This window comes from Cololabis saira, chromosome 9, assembly GCF_033807715.1.
Source record: "Cololabis saira isolate AMF1-May2022 chromosome 9, fColSai1.1, whole genome shotgun sequence".
NCBI classification, from domain to species: Eukaryota; Metazoa; Chordata; class Actinopteri; order Beloniformes; family Belonidae; genus Cololabis; species Cololabis saira.
Window position 1 is genome coordinate 38,720,527 of NC_084595.1, and position 21,665 is coordinate 38,742,191.

A 21,665-nucleotide genomic window follows, 5' to 3' on the forward strand; every position below is an offset into this window, starting at 1 on the left:
AACATACTTAACTTGATTTTTTTCAGCTTCCACGAAGAGCAGGCAGACGTCAACCACGACTGGCTCATGTAGACATGTTGGATCAAGGAGCACTTCATAGATGGTTACCGAGGAATGGGAAAATAACGTTCCACCTGTGTTGTTTAGGTCAAATATTATATTCCCACTTACTTTGAGCCCCCCCCCCATATAGATATTTTAACCTAAATATTGTGTGTTTTCATTCCTACCATCCTGTAAAATCTTCTGGTCATTGTACATATTACATACTGACATACATATTATATATTTTTTACTTACTTCTTGGATGCATTAATATCCAGAGAGCTAGTTTATTTTGTTTCTAACAGAGCCATGAGCTTCAAATCATCTCTGAACATAAAAATAAATGAATGAAACATAACAGTGTACCAGATGCACTGTGATACTGAAAGTCAGAGCACATCAATATTCCACACGCTCGCTTGAACTTGAAGCTACACGTATTAAAGTTAATATTTTAATGCAACCATGAGCTTAGAATAATACATCAATGGACAACCACACACAAAATAATAAATAAAACATCCTGACACTAAACGCTTGCAAGTCAATTAAATTGTTAAATAGGTGTTAACTACTTTGCTGGACATATTTGGTGGAATTTGTTGATCATGGATGCCTGACATGGTTTTCATACTCATCAAAGAACGCAGTGACAGTTATGCTGCACGGCTCGGCGTATTAACATTCTCCCAAAGAGAAGAGATCAGTATCACTGAGATAGAAGTGTTTCATGACTTTATAACAATCACAAAAAACAACTGCATTCTGAGACAAGTGCACCTAAATCAATATCACTGAGTCCCCTCTGCAGAGCTGGAGGGCTTGGGTTTTATTTATTTCATTTGTCACACATAGGATAAAATAAATGTAAAATAAAAGCAGTGCAACAACAGAAGTGATTAAAATAGTTGAAACAGCCAAGCATTCAAAGAGAGCCCTCATTGTACTCAATACTTTTTCATTGTCTTCTTGATCCAAACAAGTTGTTCTTTTGTGAGAAAAGAGTATACGCCAGGCTTCTTTAACGATACACAATCCTCATCTCCAAATGAAGTGACTCCAACCAGAACCCCGTTGCACAGCAGCGGTCCTCCTGAATCCCCCTGAATGGTTCCAGGAAGAACAAACAGGTGGTGGTTATTTTGAAGCGTCCATCAGTTAAGACGGAGCTGAAAGTCTGTTAGGCCCACTTACCACACAGGTATCTGCAGCGTTTTTACCGTCCGACCCGGCACATACCATGCTCTTGGTGATGACGGGTCTGAGGTTGTAACACTCTGGTGAGTTACACTTCACTCTGTCGACCACAGTCACGTTGACATTCATCAGGACATCCGACATTTTCTCTACCTTGCTATTGGTGGTTCCCCATCCAGCTGCCAGACACTTGGTGCCCGCTGCCGGCTCATTGACAGTTTTTGCCAGCTTAAGACTTTTCACTGTCTTGGTTTCCTTTGCTTTCTTTTGAAGCTGAAATTTAAAAATATTATCTACATTTAAAAAAAAGTGAATTTAAAAACTTAATGCACTGTGCAAGATCAAGGCATTTTATCGTGAGATATTAAGATGTTATGCCATTTGAGTTCACCTTACCTTGAGCAGCATGAGGTCGTTGAGATGTTTGGTTTTATCATAGTAGGGATGAGGAATCGCTTCCTTCACCTTCTGGACCTGCCTGGAGTCTTTTTCTTTGTTCTTGTTCTTTATGGAGTGCACCCCCAGCAACACAGTTTTCATGCTGCAAAAGTATGCACAATTTTATTCATCATATTTATGGCAACTGAATTATTGTATACAACAGATTTTTCAGGAATGTTTTGAAATGTAGCTGATGCAGATGTCTGAAACATTTGAAAATAATTTTATTTTCTTATAGTTCCAGTGGGGGTAATGTGTGGTAAAAAGTTGATATGAATGTAGGTGTTTAAAGAACACCAATAAGTTTGATGGCATGGGCTGAATTAACATCACATATGTTTTCATACCGATATTCTAATTAATTGGATGCATGAAGGAGCCCCATGCAAAAGTTTGGGTACCTGGATTCAATGTATGGAATAGATGATTCAACCTTTAAAAGTCCTTAACTTTAAAATACAAAATTGTTTCAAGCAAAATTTGTGTTTTCTTGTAGAATAAAAAATGGATCAGAGCCCTGTACAAAAACAGTTTCATTTTTAAGAAACAATACAGAATTAAGACAAACTTGCACTATAATTAGATGGTAAGGAGTGTTAACTTTCATTAGTGGAGAGTAGTAGTTTTGAATTAGTTCAAAATTTGAGTTTGCAGCTAAATATCAACTAATGTAAAAAATAAATGGGTATTTTAAGCCTCTCTCAAGACTCAAGGCAGTTTTGATAGGGCCCTTTCAGACAAACCAAAGTAATTCTAACTTTATAGGTGCTCAAAAAATGTATAAAAAGGATTATTTGTACCGGCAGACTACCAATGTCAAGCAAACCACTGTTTAAAGTTTAGTTCTAACATTTATATTCTATTCTCACTCAGAACTGCTTTGATGAGTCCCTAATGAAGGTTTATACTCTATATCATCCAACAATAATCTTCATTAGACTCTGATCTAGATGTATGCTGATCTAACTTGCTGTCTTTTTCACTTCATTGAGATCATTTATCTATATAAATAAAGAAGAGGAAAGAAAATATAACAAATATGTAATTTTTGCAAATTACAATACAAAATAAACAAGAACTATGCAATAAAAAAGGTTTCTGTTCACAATAGTAGAAAACTTTTTTGTTTGCAAAAGGATCCCTGAGCATTATGACGAGTTCAAAATAAATGTGACATTTTTTTAGATGAGATGATTCAGAAATGCATGCTTCAGGTTCTTACTTCTTACAGTGGGCAGCAGTCAGGACCCATTGTGGATCGATTAATGTCCCTCCACATTTCGGTTTGCCTTTCTCCAGCAGGGCCATGAAAGGCAGTGAGTGTGGTGGGGCTTCTTTCCCATTAATAATTTCAGAACCATGACCTAACATACACACATGCACACAAACAACGTCCAGGGAATTAATTTACCATAATCACAGATAACAATTCAATACCTGACTATTTAAACAGAGATATAAATGATAACAATAATAATGATACAAATACACAAAAAGAAAGTATTACTCACTTGAAGTAAGACAGAGAAAGCCACATGAGATTAAAGCAACGAAACGTTTCAGGGGAGACATCCTCGCATCTGATTGCAGACGCACTGACACCCTTCTTGATCTCTTTGGTCGTTATTTGTATTAGATTCAGAGGATGTGGTCTTATAATGGAAATGCCTGAGTCAGCAGATTGGGCAGAGACCCCAGAAGTGATGTATGCAGTGGTGGAGGTTTTTTTTTTTTTTTTTTAACCCCTTTGAGGTCACTAGCTCTCATCAGATGGTGGGAACAACTAGAACAAGAAAATGCTGAGAACCACTTAAGTTTCAGTGTGTCTTGTTATGGGTGGGGGGGTGCGGTGGGGGGCTGTAATGACAAAAGTGACATGAAGAATGAAACGATGTATTCAAAGTTGCCTGATAGAAACATTACATAAAGTTATAGTTGAGAGCTACACTGCTCTCACGGGTGATTTTCTTTTTTTGTTAATACATCAGTTCCAGTTTCATTTAAAATAATATTTCATTACTTTTAGTAAGTGTTGTATTGTTCTCGTGGTCTCCAGTCCCTACAATCAGCAAACCAGCCAAGGTGACTATGGACTCCTGGTCCAGTCATTGACTTAAAGGAGCATCCTTTTAAGAAATGAGACTCTCTAGCGCCTAGCACCCTTCACCACGACGGCCGTTGGGGGTACTGCAGCCAACAGCAAAGCCGGCACGGGAGAACGGGGAGAACGGGGAGAACGCACATGCAGCGCCATGTGACGTCACATCCGCAGCCCAGCACGGGAAATTTGGGCCCGAATTGCAGCACATTTTGCAGCAAACAGCCTGTTCAAGACAACGGAGAGATACACTAGAGGGCTCATTCTTTTGGGTTTGGAACGTTTCATCTGACATTATTACTAGAAAACTTAAAACGTATACACATTTTTTTCATAAATCCTGCCTCAATCCGGCCTCAAGCTCCTTTAAGTGTAGACCTGCCACGTCATGGCACTGTTGTCCCACCTCAACAACAATGGTGCTAACTCTGACAGCTGCAGTGGACATCATGGGGAATTGAAAGACTGGTGAAAGGCAAGATACCATGGGCCCAATCTTCTTAGCCCTTCACCTATCCTGCCACCTGCCCCCCTACCAACAAGCTTCCCTTTGAAGGGGGCTTAGGAGTACAGCTAAAGATATTCCTGTATGAAACAGAAAACAGTGTTTTACACAACCACACGCCATTGCATGAATGAACCTCATGATGAGACATTGCTAATCTTCAAAAAAGCCAGACTTCAAGTGTCAGTTCCATTATATCTAATCGCCTTGCTTGAAGGCATATATATTTACACTTGTCAACAAGAGGATACAGACATGAGGAGAAGATTCCTTGCTGGTGGATTATGGTGAACGTATATACACAAAGGGGCTACGTTCACACACTCTCACGCCAAACATGGCATTTCTCATGCTGAGAAATTAACTTCACCGGACAGTAATTGCACCAGCCCGTTTTACAAACGAGAAATCATATCTCCATTGGTTCTGATAACAAGTGATACTTTACAAGTACAATGAACATTTGTACCTCTAATTTTGCACCTTTAACATACAAAATATGATGAGGGGGAGGACGTCAGCAGCACACAGACATCCACGTGGGCAGGTGGAAGCAGCAACGGGATGACCGGGGATGGGGGGGGGGGGGACCGGGACGGCAGGCCAGAACGCAGCTCCCGAGGCTCCGGCCTGCAATCATGCACAAAAGAGAAAAAAGGAGGGCCGGCACAAGAAACTACAGGAACGATGAACAAAAATGATAGTTATGAGATATTTATAATAAATAAAAATTGAAATGGAGAAGAGAGGAAGGGAAAAGGAGAGGAGAAGAAGGGTGAGAGGCACCGCCCAGCGGATCATGTCGGTAGCCCCCTGCAGCATAAGCCTATAGCAGCATATCTACCACGAAGCTATATTTGAGACTAACTATTATAGTTTTGTTCTATAGCTGCAACTATGACTACTGACTCTAACATACTAGAGTTTACACTACCTAGAGATTTACCAACACCAGCTAGAGGTTTACTAAACACTAACTATAGGCTTTACTAAACAGAAAGATTTTAAGTTTAGTTTTAAAGGTGGAGGTGGTGTCAGCCTCCTTAGCCCAGATTGGAAGTTGGTTCCATAGTAATGGTGCCTGATAGCAGAACGCCCGCCCTCCAAATCTACATTTAGATACTCTAGGAACTACGAGTAAACCTGCACTCTGAGAGCGGAGAGCTCTGCCAGGAACATAAGGCACTATCAGGTCTTGTAAATACTGTGGAGCTAAGCCGTTTTGGGCTTTATATGCAAGTAATAACATTTTAAATTGGATTCTGAATTTTACAGATAGCCAATGGAGCGACGCTAACACTGGAGAGACGTGGTCTCTCCTGCTGATTCCTGTCAGTACCCGTGCTGCTGCATTTTGGATCAGCTGGAGCCTATTCAGCAAATTACTTGGACATCCTGCTAACAACACATTACAGTAATCCAGTTTAGAAGATACAAACGCATGAACTCGTTTTTCTGCATCACTCTGCGAGAGTATTTTCCTAATTTTTGCAACATTACGGAGATGGAAAAATGCTATTTTACAAACCTGATTAACATATGGTTTAAACGACAAATCCTGATCGAAAAACAACACCAAGGTTTCTCACAGTTGCACTGGAAGCCATCGCAACACCATCTAATCCCTTCCTAAAATGCTCGGGACCAAGAATTATAACCTCTGTTTTATCGGAATTTAGAAGCAAGACATTTCTGGACATCCAGTCCTTGATGTCCCTAAGACATGCCTGAAATTTAACTAACGGTTCTGTTTCATCCGGCTTCATAGACAAATAGAGCTGCGTATCATCAGCATAGCAATGAAAGTGTATGCCGTGATTCTGGATTATACTTCCCAATGGCTGCATGTATAAAATGAACAAGATTGGCCCTAGCACTGAACCCTGCGGAACACCATAACAGACCCTCGACTGTTCGGAAGAAACCTCATGTATATGAACAAACTGGAACCTGTCAGATAGATATGATTTAAACCAACGTAGAGCTGTCCCTTTAATCCCAACAACATGCTCTAACCTGTGCAGTAAAATGCCATGATCAACAGTGTCAAAAGCAGCACTGAGGTCCAGTAGAACCAATATGGACACTAATCCCTTATCTGAGGCCATAAGGAGGTCATTCGTGACTCGAATCAGTGCTGTCTCTGTGCTATGATGCATTCTGAACCCTGACTGAAAGACTTCAAACAGATCATTTCTATACAAAGGCCGCGTTTAGACTGCAGGCAAATATCCGATTTTTAGCCCATCCAGATTGAAACTGGATGACTCTTTTGAAGTCCCAGTCCCAAACCGCATGAGATCCGATTTTTGCAAACCAGATAAAAACCACCTCCAGGAGGTAGTTTCATATCCGATTTGGGCAGATGCGTCTCAGTCTGAACAGCTCCAAACACTCAGATCGGATATGACTGTCCCAGACCCATGCTCCAAACCACCCGCCCATTTCCATTTGTGGAGCTACTCATCCTTTCACAGAGAGCATGTACAATCTCTGATGTCACGTCAAAAACTATTATTTGTAGTTTAAGTGTTGCAAATTCACATTACAACATGTTTTAATAGCAGAAAAAAAGACCGCATTTCCACGTACGGTCGTCGCGTACCCTACGCCATAGGCTCTGCGTTGGTGTAACGCGGAACCATAAATCATCCTTCATATCTTCCTATCAGTCGCGCTGTGAGCCTGAACCTGCAGCCCGTCAGCTCATCAGCTGCCAGTTGTTCATTGCTGGTTCGTTTTGTTAACTCTGAGCTTTGTTGGTTGGTTTGTTAGTTTGCTGGTGGTTTTGTTCTGAACACCTTTCTCTGTTTCTCATTTTGCTGGGACGCCGGGTCCCTCCGCCGAGACACAACTTTTGCGGTATGCGTTTATTGTTATTTCTAAAAATGATGCGCAGTGCCGACCCAATCAGGAACGGTACAGATATATATTTTTTTATATATATATATGTAAAAAAATAAAATTATAAAAAAATAAAGGATCCCCATAACCTTTGATCAGGTGGGCAGGACGCACATTTGGGTGGACACAGCCCACCCCTGCCCCAAAACCAGCCTCAGGTTCCAGTACACAGAGGTCCGACAGGAGGATTAAAGTGAGATGGGGCAGTGTCAAACAATTTAAAATATTGCAAAGTGTATGCCCAGCTTTACAGGTATGGAACAGCATGTGAGCTGGCTCCATATTGTTATTGTTTTTGATGTCCCAATTACATGACTTCACACAATACACGCGCTGGGTGACGCCTCCGCTCCGATGTCGTTGCTACAGCAACCCGTCAGATCAGTCAATGATGTGGTCCAGTCTGAACAGAGCCAGATCCGATTTGGACACTTGCTAAAAACAGTGTGGACAGTCAGCCCTGAAAATCGGATATGAGAAGGAATCAGATATGAATCAGATTTGCCTGCAGTCTGAAGGCGGCCAAATAGTCACATAACTGGCTTGAAACTGCCTTTTCCAGAATTTTAGATACAAATGGAAGGTTGGAAATTGGCCTATAATTAGCTAAGGTATCTGGTTCAAGAGAAGGTTTTTTAAGTTAAGGTTTAATTACTGCCACTTTGAAAACCTGTGGTACATATCCTAAGTTTAGGGATAGGTTGATTTGGTCTAGTATTGTCGTACCAATAAGAGAAAAAACATTTTTGAATAGTCGAGTCGGGATGGGGTCTAACATACATATGGTTGACTTAGCTCTATTGACGTGTATCTACTTTCAGCATCTTATTTACACAAACACACACACACACACACACACGCACACACACACACACACACACACACACACACACACACACACACACACACACACACACTGATGTCGTCTTTTGTCGTTGCTTGCACTGTATGTTAATAAATAAAAAAAATAAAAAAAGTAAAGCTGCAAGCAGCGATGAACGGGCCCTCGCACTCATGGCCACCGCCCCCCATAAGCATATCGGAAATGACACCACCCACGACTTCCTATGTCAAACCATTCAAAAGTTATAGCAGAAAATAGGAACTATGAAATATCGACCAATCAGAAGAAGGGGCGGGGCTAATTTTCACCAATTATGGTCAAGGACTCAATACCGAGTCCGATGACACCACCCACGACTCTCTATGTCAAACCATTCAGAAGTTATAGCAGAAAAAAGGGACAACCAATCAGAAGAAGGGGCGGGGCTAATTCAGGCCAATGAAGGTCAAGGACTCAAAACAGAGTCCGATGACACCACCCAAGACTCTTTATATCAAACCATTGAAAAATTATGGCAGAAAGTAGGAACTATCGAATATGGACCAATCAGATGAAGGGTGGGCGTGCTTTTTGGCGTCTATCGTCGCCACGGTAACGCTTTTGACTGAAAAAAGTAATGCGCGTTGTCGCAGGATGGAGACGCATATTTTGATGTATAACACACCTGGGTGCACATTACTGTTCGGGCGAAGAATCGGCTGAAGAAATGGCATAAATTTCGCCAAAATGACACGATTAATTGAAAATGGTATGGTTTTCATACTCATCAAAGAACGCAGTGACAGTTATGCTGCACGGCTCGGCCTATTAACATTCTCCCAAAGAGAAGAGATCAGTATCACTGGGGTAGAAGTGTTTCATGATTTTATAACAATCACAAAAAACAACTGGATTGTGGGACAAGTGCACCTAAATCGATATCACTGAGTCCCCTCTGCAGAGCTGGAGGGCTTGGGTTTTATTTATTTAATTTGTCACACATATAGAAACGCCTTGCAGGATAAAATAAATGTAAAATAAAAGCAGAAGTGGTTAAAATAGTTCAAACAGCCAAGCATTCAAAGAGAGCCCTCATTGTACTCAATACTTTTTCATTGTATTCTTGATCCAATCAAGTTGTTTTTCTGTGAGAAAAGAGTATACGCCAGGCTTCTTTACCAATCCACAATCCCAATATCCAAATGAAGTGACTCCAACCAGAACCCCATTGCACAGCAGCGGTCCTCCTGAATCCCCCTGAATGGTTCCAGGAAGAACAAACAGGTGGTGGTTATTTTGAAGCGTCCATCAGTTAAAACAGAGATGAACGTCTGTTAGGCCCACTTACCATACAGGTACCTGCAGCTTTTTTACCGTCCGACCCGGCACATACCATGCTCTTGGTGATGACGGGATCGAAGTTGTAATACTCCGGTGAGTTACACTTCGCTCTGTCGACCACAGTCACGTTGACGTTCATCAGGACATCCGACATTGTCTCTACCTTGCTATTGGTACGTCCCCATCCAGCTGCCAGACACTTGGTGCCCGCTGCCGGCTCATTGACAGTTTTTGCCAGCTTAAGACTTTTCACTGTCTTGGTTTCCTTTGCTTTCTTTTGAAGCTGAAATTTAAGAATATTATCTACATTTAAAAAAAAGTTAATTTAAAAACTTAATGCACTGTGCAAGATCAAGGCATTTTATTGTGAGATATTAAGATGTTATGCCATTTGAGTTCACCTTACCTTGAGCAGCATGAGGTCGTTGAGATTTTCGTTTTCATCATAGCAGGGATGAGGAATTGCTTTCTTCACCTTCTGGACCTGCCTGGAGTCTTTTTCTTTCATCTTGTTCTTTATGGAGTGCACCCCCAGCAACACAGTTTTCATGCTGCAAAAGTATGCACAATTTTATTCATCATATTTATGGCAACTGAATTATTGTATACAACTGATTTTTCAGGAATGTTTTGCAATGTAGCCCTATGCAGATGTCTGAAACATTTGAAAGGATTTTTATTTTCTTATAGTTCCAGTGGGGGTAATGTGTGGTAAAAAGTCGATATGAATGTAGATGTTTAAAGAACAGCAATAAGTTTGATGGCATGGGCTGAATTAACATTACACATGTTTTCATAACGATATTCTAATTAATTGGATGCATGAAGGAGCCACATGCAAAAGTTTGGGTACCTGGATTCAATGTATTGAGATGATTCAACCTTTAAAAGTCCTTAACTTTAAAATACAAAATTGTTTAAAGCAAAATTTGTGTTTTCTTGTAGAATAAAAAATGGATCAGAGCCCTGTACAAAAACAGTTTCATTTTTAAGAAACAATACAGAATTAAGACAAACTTGCACTATAATTAGATGGTAAGGAGTGTTAACTTTCATTAGTGGAGAGTAGTAGTTTTGAATTAGTTCAAAATTTGAGTTTGCAGCTAAATATCAACTAATGTAAAAAATAAATGGGTATTTTAAGCCTCTCTCAAGACTCAAGGCAGTTTTGATAGGGCCCTTTCAGACAAACCAAAGTAATTCTAACTTTATAGGTGCTCAAAAAATGTATAAAAAGGATTATTTGTACCGGCAGACTACCAATGTCAAGCAAACCACTGTTTAAAGTTTAGTTCTAACATTTATATTCTATTCTCACTCAGAACTGCTTTGATGAGTCCCTAATGAAGGTTTATACTCTATATCATCCAACAATAATCTTCATTAGACTCTGATCTAGATGTATGCTGATCTAAGTTGCTGTCTTTTTCACTTCATTGAGATCATTTATCAATATAAATAAAGAAGAGGAAAGAAAATATAACAAATATGTAATTTTTGCAAATTACAATACAAAATAAACAAGAACTATGCAATAAAAAATAGTACAAAACCTTTTTGTTTGCAAAAGGATCCCTGAGCACTATGACGAGTTCAAAATAAATGTGACATTTTTTGAGATTAGATGCTTCAGATTCTTACCCAGTACAGTGGGCAGCAGTCAGGACCCACTGTGGATCGATTAATGTCCCTCCACAATCCGGTATGCCGTTCTCCAGGGCCAGCAGGGCCATGAAAGGCAGTGAGTGTGGCGAGGCTTCTTTCCCATGAATAATTTCAGAACCATGACCTGACATACACACATACACACAAACAACGTCCAGGGAATTAATTTACTATAGTTACAGATAACAATCCAATACCTGACTATTTAAACAGAGATATAAATGATAACAATAATAATGATACAAATACACAAAAAGAAAGTATTACTCACTTGAAGTAAGACAGAGAAAGCCACATGAGATTAAAGCAATGAAACTTTTCAGGGGAGACATTTCCTCGCATCTGATTGCAAACGCACTGACACCCCTCTTGATCTCTTTGGTCGTTATGTGTATTAGATTCAGAGGATGTGGTCTTATAAAGGAAATGCCTGAGTCAGCAGGTTGGGCAGAGACACCAGAAGTGATGCTTTCATTCTGAAGTGGCAAGAGCTATAGTTATAAGTTATAGTTGAGAGCTACACTGCTCTCATGGGTGATTTTCTTTTTTTCCTTTTTTTGTTAATACATCAGTTCCAGTTTCATTTAAAATAATATTTCATTACTTTTAGTTTTCAATCTTCTTAGCCCTTCACCTATCCTGCCACCTGCCCCGCTACCAACAAGCTTCCCTTTGAAGGGGGCTGAGGAGTACAGCTAAAGATATTCCTGTATGAAACAGAAAACAGTGTTTTACACAACCAAACGCTATTGCATGAATGAACCTCATGATGAGTCATTGCTAATCTTCAAAAAAGCCAGACTTCAAGTGTCAGTTCCATTATTCCTAATCCCCTTTCTTGAAGGCATATATATTTGCACTTGTCAACAAGAGGATACAGAAATAAGGAGGAGAAGATTCCTTGCTGGTGGATTATGGTGAGCGTATATACACAAAGGGACAATCAAGTCTCACTCATTTCAATAAGTTCACACACTCTCATGCTGAGAAATTAACTTCACTGCACAGTAATTGCACCAGCCCATTTTACAAACGAGTCAAAGGCAGACTACTGTTGTATAAAATAATTCAAAACCACACTGGATATGTAAACTGCATGTGCTAATTAACTGAATGTGTGTATGTGCTGAGCTTATTGTGAGATTACTCTGACTTGTCTCTGAAAGGAGAAATTCTGTACCAGACACGAGATAAGGGGGGCCACCAAGCAATAAAACCTGGGGCATCCTCCCCCTTTCTTAAAGCAATAAAACCAGTCTTACAGAAAGAGCAGTCAGAACTCAGCAGAGCAGGCTGGCTTCCCATTCTGCAGAAGACTTTGAAATTCTATCTCAGTCTTGTGTCCATTTTTAACTTTTCCAGTTCGATCAACAAACCCGGGGTGATCAGGTTCGATCACAACAATTTGGGGGCTCGTCCGGGATTGAGCAAGAGGAAAAGAGATAATTAGGACAAAACAGCTGGTTACGAAAAGACCGAGGACACGGGCCGCGGCATAATCAGGGTAAGCAGACCCTTTCATCTGCATTGGACACCACTAAATCAAGACCATGTTCAGAAGTCTTAGTAAATACCCAACTGCTGAATTTAATAACTGGTAAATTTAAGGAATGACAACTGCTGAATTTAAGAACTGCTAAATTTAATGACAACTGCTAAATTTAATGACAAAAAAAAGACTAGGGCTGGAATAGAAATTAAGAGGAAATATATAGAAACTGGGTTTAAGGCTCATAGAGCGGGTTAGAGGCCCTGTTGCCGTAGGCATTCCAAAGTTTTGAGTGTGGCAACTCCACCGTGACATCGACGGGTGCACGGATAGAGCTGGGTAAAGTTGCACGGGAATTGAGACACCCCAAAATCACTGAGAGAAGTCTTGAGTGTGGCGACTCCCACCGTGGCATCGACGGGTGCATGGATAGAGCTGGGTAAAGTTGCCCGGGAATTGAGACACCCGGAAATCACTGTGTTGAGCCTAGGATTAGAGGTTTTAAATTGCCCGAGAAACTTAAATGGTGAGGGTGTGTCGCCGTGAAGATACAATACTAAGATCCATGTTGACATGAGCCTAAGAAACATAGACGGTGAGACTTTGTGAAATTACATGTAAACTCAGCAGCAACTGCTGGCGCGCCTGCGTTTGTGTGTGTGACGGGCTGCTATTGTGTGTGTGTGAGGTACTGCGTTTGTGTGTGTGACGGGCTACTATTGAATGTGTGTGACGGGCTGTGATTGTGTGTGTGTGTGCCGTCTGTGTACCGTTTGTCATGTGCATTCATGAGATACTGTGAAAATGGTAGACTTTGTGAACAGCTGAAAGTAGATATATTTTGTCATTTTAAGAGAAAGAGAAATATAATTTTATTGACCTCGTAGTTGGCTTTAAAATGGGAAATTGGAAAAAGACAGAAAAAGTAAAAGAGAGATACGTAAAAGTTCCTAAGTCAAATCATGATCTGCTCTGAGCTTTAGCAGATTTGTAGGTAGGAGAGATGCAGAGAAGCAGAGACGCGGCCTGTTTCCCCTCACAGGACCCAACAGAAGGGGGAGGGGCTGTTTATGTCCTTTTACAACATCTGAGAAGGCCAGTAAGGCTTTAAAATACAGAAGATTATTTAGATATTAATATTATTTAGGGGTTGAAAAGGTAAACATATTAGAATATATTTGGACATAAATAAGATAAAAGATAAAAGGTTAAGAAGTAAAAAGTATAAATTCATATGAGTCTCTCTGTTGACATTTTTTGTTAAAATAATACGAATAATGAACTTCTTTAGATGATGCATTCTGTGTCTAATAAAGGAAACTTTTTTATCTGCTAAAAATACATGAGCTTCAAGAGAGGACTTTTGGGAGATGTGCTCAGGTTGACGTTTCACTGTATAAGCATACCCCTGTTTGTTTGTTTAGGTCATGAATGAACGTTTGTCCTTGTAGGTGAATTTGTCTGTTGGGGAAACCTGTTTGTGTGGCCAGGATTTGCCTGGATGGGAAATGTAAGACTCAGTGTTAAGAATGAGATTCTGAGCTTGGAGTTTCTACCGGAGCCCCCACCCAAACTATTAACTATGTTGTCCATGTTTTGATTCACACCATTCCTATCAATAAAGTATTCAGGATATATATTGCCTTAGTTAGTAGATCCTTGGTTAATTAGGTTGTTCAGTATATCCCAAGTTCCTTTTATATTATTTTTATTTTCATGTAATAATTTTTTATAATATAGCTTTTTGCCAGTTCTTATTATATCTGTTAGTTTATTTTGTAGATCTTATATCCTTGTTCTGCTTCTTTGGTTTTTACCTTAAGGAAACATTTATAAAGATTATTTTCCTTTTTACAAGCATTTATTATTCCTTTAGTGAACCAAGGACTTTTTAAATAAATTCTGATTAATTTGAACGAGAAAGAAGCCTAAGGACACAAAAAAAAGGGGATTAGTGACAGAGAATAGCCAGATGAATATAGGAGGCTGGGGGGGTGCAGAAAGCGGAATTCCACAGTGAAAGGTACTGACGGACACAGTCATAAAAAGTCAGGTTACTCCCTTCCCCATTCAAAGGAGATGTTGGTGAGACGTAAGACATGTCGGGTGAAACAAAAACAAGAAAAAAGGAGGAACTTTTGGAGTGCAGTTGGTGGAGGCCGGGCGCGGGGTCAATGAGGCTGGGGTCAGGCCGAAGGCGCTGATAGTAACTCAGGCAACACACACACGAATTGTATTCTCCACCACATTTCACCACAACCCCCACACTGCCATTACGCATACCAAGGGATAGGGATGGGGGAGCGGAGAGACCAGGGTGTGGGAACCACACTAGATCCCATGCTGACCATGGAAGGGGACGGCGACCAACAAACGCTCCACAATGAAGGTGGGTCCGACATCCCATCTGTCCATCAGTACACTGACGGGGACTGGCTTCCATGCGGATAAACAGACTCTACCATTCACACGCCCCCTCAGGATGAGGGTGGGACTGCAAACCCTGAAACAATTTTTTCTCTTGTATCACCCCAAGCTCCCTGTAACCTGATGGGAAGAGAGTTACTAATCAGGTTGGGGATGATGATTCAGTGTGGATCCGATGGTTTGACACTTACCTTTCTGGACGGAGGTACATGGCGATGCGTGGATCAACCATCTAGTGGACAATGCATGTTATCTCCTCAGCCAGGTCCGGCCGCAGATATATATTGGACTTTGTTTGAACCAGAAACACCGGCTACTCCTGGCCTCTATACGGTCTATCAACAGTGGCGCCCCTGAATCGACACCCTGGGTCCTTATGCTCCTTCCCCCGACCCCTTACATCTCACATTATTTCATGACACGACACCCAATGGTACCATGATGCCTTCCAAGACAAAAAGGGGGACCATTGGAGTATTGCGTGCACACACATGTATGTTTTGGCGGTAGGCGTTGCCGCCTCCGCTGCACTCACGACTGCACGACGAAGGTGGTATGAAATGGTGGATGAGGCCTACCCTCAAGTGTCATTGGCTTTGCGCCCAGGCCATCAGGCTAAGGATTTAACGCCTCCAAAGCAAAATTACAATACGCTAGAAGACAGATTTAATTCCTGGGGAGATTGGTATCTCAAAGGGGGTTCACATCTCTCCAGAACGCCGCTCCTCCATCCTCCACCACCCCACAGCCCTGACTGTAGAGGACATGTTGTCCTTTTTAAGACTGCTGACGTAATACCTGACTACACCTTCACCACCCAACAGTTGCACGACATGGTAAATCAACTAGGCGTTAGGAACCGAACGGCACAACTAGATTGGGCCGAGGCCACAGAAAAAGCGTTTATTCTCCTGACACAATTACTATCGTCGGCAGCAGTCCTCTCCGCCCCAAATTACTTGTCTCCGATTTATTTAGATTTTTCTGTAACAGGATCATCAGCAAGTGATGTCCTGTTCCAGAAAAAGGGGGAATACGGTTGGTAATCATGTATGACATGGAAACACGACACCCTACATGCACACAGCATGTAGCAGCTACAGCGAAATTAATAAAAAAAAACGAAGCACCAAATATTTCATACACACACGAAGGAATCAACATGGCAGATCATATCACAGAGGGAGAACCACACAAGTGCATGGAAAGAATCGTTCGAGACGACAAAGTCAGGGAAGACTTAGCGGCAACACCATTTGACGAAGCGATTAATTTGTTTGTAGACGGATACTGTTTTAAACACTGGGACAAAGGGTTACAATCAGCATATGCGGTAGTAAACGAGGAAGACGAAACATGGGAAACAGTAGAAGCTAGAAGGATTGAAGGCATCCAATCAGAATCAGAATCAGAATCAGATTTATTGGCCAAGTTTGAACATTGCCCAACAAGGAATTTGACTCCGGTTATTTCGCTCACCACCCAGATTTAAAAGTAGCAACAGTAAATAACAAATGTACAGTAGATAAACAATGTGGCACGTATTAACATATATACGATTAAAAAAGTGAAAGGTGTAGCAGTACTGAGGTAGACATTGTAATGATAGCTCTTAATAAGAAATATAAATTTTTTTTAAAGTGAGCAATCAGCCCAGAGAATAGAGGAATTGGCAATAATAGCGGCCTTGAGATGGGAAACGGAGATTGAGATGAGTTGAGTTAAACCTGAGACCACCTGATATATTGTGCAAGCATTATGGGAGTAGTTATATACTTTAAGGCAAAGAATACCACAGTGGGAAAACAGATGGCGATTAGGTGAATTAAATTCAGTCCAGGAGATGGCACGAGTAATTTTTCTTTTCTGTAAAAGTTAAAATTTTTTAGATAACTGGGATAAGTATTACATTAAATAATATTACAGTAATTTAAATGTGGTTCAAACAAAGGTTTATAAAGAATGAGAAGGGCAGAGCGTGGAAGAAGGTGTCTCGGTTTGAAAAACAGACCGACATGTTTAGATATTTAGTTTTTGCACAAGGTGATCTATATGACAATTAAAGTTTAGACAGTCATCAATGAGGACCCCAAGGAACTTTGTAGAGTTTACTTTCTTTATTTCTTCATCATTTATTTTGATCTGAAAGGCCAGATTTTCCATATTCATTCGTTTTTTATTGAAACTAAATGATGTATAATTTGTTTTCTTAATATTAAGAGAGATTTTGTTCATCTTAATCCAAATATCCACCTTAGAGAGCTCATTGTTAAGGAGGTCTTGAAGTTCATGGATGTTGTTATGTGACATAAGAAGGGTTGTTTCACTGGGCATTCCCAGAAAACATGCCAGTGTTTAGCCCCCTGGGGCAGATCATTTTCAACTTTATTCTGTGCGAAGATATCTCTTTATTTAACATTCAACAGTGAACTAAGAAGGAGCTTAACAAGAAGGAATATGTTTTTCATTTATTGTAATAATTAATTTGATCATCGACCAGTATTTTGGGCAAATGTGCCATAGTGTCGTGTGAGCTAATGATTTTTACTTTTTGTTGCCTAGAAATGCAATTTTTTTCCACAAAGGAAATGTTAATCAAGCGGACAATCCTAAATACCCCGTGACTGCTTAAAGAATTTAACAGAGAAATTTGCAGGTCTTGATTGTTTAAGTGTGTGTACATACAATGCCCAAAGGGAAAGAAATCAGTAATGTTCTTAAAGAAACAAATATTGCTGCACACCTTTCTGTATAAAATTATAAAATAATGTATTAAATCATCTGGAGTTGAGTATTGTGTAGTAGGTAAGATCATGAAGGCGTTTGGAAAACGCCGGATGGGACACGCAAATATGAAGACCAAATTGGCAAAAATCTGTGCACAGACCAAAATGACATGGGTGGACGTGCTACCCTTGACCCTGATGGCAATAAGGATCTCGGTGAACGCGGCCCACGGACTAACCCCGTACGAACTACAGACTGGACGACTGTTTCCAGGGCCGCAGAACGCGCCCTACATGACGGAGACTGACAAATACCAACTTGGTCAGAAAGCTTACTTCTCCGAACTGCAAAGTTTGGTCTCTGCTTACTCCAAACAGGTCGGGGACAGACAGACACTAACCCCACAGACAGAGTGGGTTCTCCTGAGAGTCATCAGAAGAAAGTGCTCGGAGCCGAAGTGGACAGGACCCAGAACGAACCTCCCACGTCGTCCAACTCCACAGGAAAGGTGACATGTGGTGTCACTGGTCGCAGTGGGCCCCACCGGACCCCCACGAAGATCAGAACCCCAGATCCGGCTGGATCTGGCGCAGCAGCGGACCTCAAACCTGAGCCCTCAACAAAGGGGCAGAATAATCCCCTGGGCAGGTCCAACAGGTGTCAGGGTAGTCTACCCCTGACACCCGATATATCACACCATTCAAAAGTTATGGCAGAAAGTAGGAACTATCAAATATGGACCAACCAGATGAAGTGGGGGCGTGCTTTTTGGCGTCTAGCGTCGCCACGGTAACACTTTGGACTGAGAAAAGTAATACGCGTCGTCGCAGGATGGACATTTTGATGTATAACACACCTGGGTGCACGTTACGGTTCGGCAGGGCCGGTTCTAGAAAATGATGACATGGGCTGCATCTCAGATCAGAGGGGGTGCACATGCCTGGCACGTTATTCAACACTAAATTATGCATTTTCCCATAATTTCAAGCAGAATGATACTAGCAAAACAAGAATATTTAAAGTGTATTTCAAATGCTTTATTGCAGCAATATTGCTGCAGAACAAAGAAAATGTTACATTTAGTCTGGGCTACCTCACCCATCAGACAATCTAGCAACAGAAGTGTCTTACCCTGAAAATAAAAGATAGAAATTCAAACTAATTTTGATACAGCTCAAAACCATCACTAAACATGACAGTTATTTCTAGTGAAATGATACCAGTCAAACAATAATATTTAAAGTGTCTTTCAAGTGCATTTTTGCAGCAATATCGCTGCCGAACAAAGAAAATGCTACATTTAGTCTGGGCTACCTCACCCATCAGACAATCTAGCAACAGAGAATAAAACATAGCAACAAAAATAAATATAACCATAAATATACAGGACTTTCTCAGAAAATTAGAATATTGTGATAAAGTCCTTTATTTTCGGTAATGCAAAAATATAATACATTCTGGATTCATTAAAAATCAACTGAAATATTGCAAGCCTTTTATTATTTTAATATTGCTGAACATGGCTTACAGCTTAAGAAAACTCAAATATCCTATCTCAAAAAATTTGAATATTCTGGGAATCTTAATCTTAAACTGTAATATTTCAGTTGATTTGTAATGAATCGCGAATGTATGACATTTTTTATTTTTTTAATTGCATTACAGAAAACTTATCACAATATTCTAATTTTCTGAGACTGTCCTGTAAACTTGCTTGCGTGGTTGTGCTTGAACCACTTCCGAATATCCATCGTTACTTTGTGTTAACGGTGCAGCAGAGAGCAGCGTCTTGCTGGTGCAGGTAACTGCGCGCTGGAAGCAGATGAGTGATGTACATTGGCTGATTTATGGTTCCGCGTTGCACCAACGCAGAGCTTAGGATACGCGGGGACGTGAACGTACATTGTGCGTCGCCGTGTACCCTACGCCGTCGATTTAACGCAGAACCATAAATCAGGTTTAACGCGCGAGCATTTGTCAGTTTTCCTTTCGTCTTTTCAACTGAGCATGCAAACACATACACTGCGGGTGCAATGCATGCTTATATACCCTCATAGAACCGGGCCTGCGGTTCGGGCGAAGAAGCGGCTGAAGAAATGGCATACATTTCGTCAAAATGACACGATTAATTCAAAATGGCCGACTTCCGGTTCGGTTTCGGCCATAGCGCCAAGAGACTTTTCTTTAAGTTGCGACATGATACAGGTGTGTACCAATTTTCGTGAATGTACGTTAAACCATATTGTGGGGCTTGAGGCACAAAATCTTTTCTGTATGGACCAATCAGATGAAGGGGGGGCTCGCTTTTTGGTGTCTAGCGTCGCCATGGTAACGCTTTTGAAAGAGAAAAGTAATGCGTGTTGTCGCAGGATGGAGACGCACATTTTGATGTATAACACACCTGGGTGCACGTTACGGTTCGGGCGAAGAAGCGGCTGAAGAAATGGCATAAATTTCGCCAAAATTACAGGATTCATTCAAAATGGCCGACTTCCTGTTGGGTTTCGGCCATGGCACCAAGAGACTTTTCTTTAAGTTGCGCCATGATACAGGTGTGTACCGATTTTCGTGCATGTACGTCAAACCGTATTGTGGGGCTTAAGGCACAAAGTTTTCTAGGGGGCGCTGTTGAGCCATTAGGCCACACCCATTAATGCAAACCATTAAATATCAAATTCTTCGCCAGGCCTGGCTTGCGTGCAAAATTTGGTGACTATTGGGGCCCATTTAGGGGGGCAAAAAGGATAAAGAATAATAATAAATAAAAAATTCCTACAGATACAATAGGGCCTTCGCACTGTAAGTGCTCGGGCCCTAATAAATATATCCTCTCCAGATACAGAACCCTGCTCAACAAATTCATTTTTAACTCTGACAGCAGGGGGAAGAAGAGTAAACTAATCCGGGTAAAAACCATTTATATGACCTGCCCAACAATGATAAAAGTTGCCATGACACTACCTCTTTTCCACCAAACCGGTTCCAGGGCTGTTTCTGGGCTAGTGCTGAGTTTGGAACCGGGCTTTCTGTTTCCACTGACAAAGAACTGTCTCCGGGCCAGAAAACCCGATTCCAAGGTAGAACCAACTCTTTGCTGGGCTGGAGGAAAGAACCGTTTACGTAAGCGGAAGGGGGACAGAGTTATGAACCACCACCAGCACTGCTCCAGAACCAGCCCTGGAACCAGTTTGGTGGAAGAGGGGTAACGTGACCTTAATCCTTATTAGCGCAACAGTATAGCAACAACCCAACAATGAAGACTGTGTTAGACATTATCTCTTATTATCTGATTCTCATACTATTTAACCTTGAACCATGACTGAACAACATTTGCCTTTATTCACTGCTCTGGATTCATGCACAGGATTTCTCTTCAGGTTAACATTTAACTATGCCCTTACTTTTACTTTCAGGAGCAATTACTTTTGAGAATATCAATAAACTATTGACACTCAGTCAAATATCAGTGTTTGATCTTTTTAGTGCCACGGCTGCGCCGAGTGGCACGCCTCCTCCATAGCTATGCAATAGCTATGGAGGAGCAGTGCCTCTTGGCGCAGCCAGAGGCACTATTGTTATTGTGTGCGTTTCATCTTATTATTCATTTTCCGGACAAACTTCGGCGCGTAACTAGCTTTGAGAAAACGCGAAAAGTAAAAACGTAGAAACGTGCGCCTTAAGCGGGAATCATGTGCTATGAATTTTATTAGCGATTGGTGTGCACGTTTTTGTGCAACGTGCAAAAAACGTGCGCTTTTAGCGCCATCCGGAACGCATTGGGAGAACTTTGGGACCTCACCACTCGCACACCATTACTCGAAAAATTCTGAACCGATTTAGAAAGTTGTAGGCCCTGAATTTAACTACAGTCCTGTGGATTTTCAGAGCGATTGCACAAATAGTTTTTGCACGAAGTGCAAAAACATTTCCAAATTTCCAAACTAATGGGGAACTATTTTCCAATGTATTTGTATGGGAAAATGTCGAGGAAAAAAAGACAAAA

The 21,665-nt window shown here is 41.0% G+C and overlaps 2 protein-coding genes across 2 annotated transcripts; both read right to left on the bottom strand.

Annotated features, from left to right (window-relative positions):
* Positions 1 to 326: 326 nt before the first annotated feature.
* LOC133451138 (granzyme A-like) lies at positions 327 to 3,322 on the bottom strand. Its single transcript, XM_061730083.1, has 5 exons — positions 3,195 to 3,322; positions 2,906 to 3,047; positions 1,639 to 1,783; positions 1,240 to 1,515; positions 327 to 1,148 (listed from the first exon to the last, which is right to left on the bottom strand). The coding sequence occupies exons 1-5, from the start codon at positions 3,253 to 3,255 to the stop codon at positions 993 to 995; spliced, it is 780 nt and encodes a 259-aa protein (XP_061586067.1). The 5' UTR covers positions 3,256 to 3,322; the 3' UTR covers positions 327 to 992.
* Positions 3,323 to 8,960: 5,638 nt separating this feature from the next.
* LOC133451139 (granzyme A-like) lies at positions 8,961 to 11,365 on the bottom strand. Its single transcript, XM_061730084.1, has 5 exons — positions 11,291 to 11,365; positions 10,996 to 11,143; positions 9,761 to 9,905; positions 9,362 to 9,637; positions 8,961 to 9,270 (listed from the first exon to the last, which is right to left on the bottom strand). Exons 1-5 carry the CDS (start codon positions 11,349 to 11,351, stop codon positions 9,115 to 9,117), a joined length of 786 nt encoding a protein of 261 aa, XP_061586068.1. The 5' UTR covers positions 11,352 to 11,365; the 3' UTR covers positions 8,961 to 9,114.
* Between the last annotated feature and the right edge of the window lie 10,300 nt (positions 11,366 to 21,665).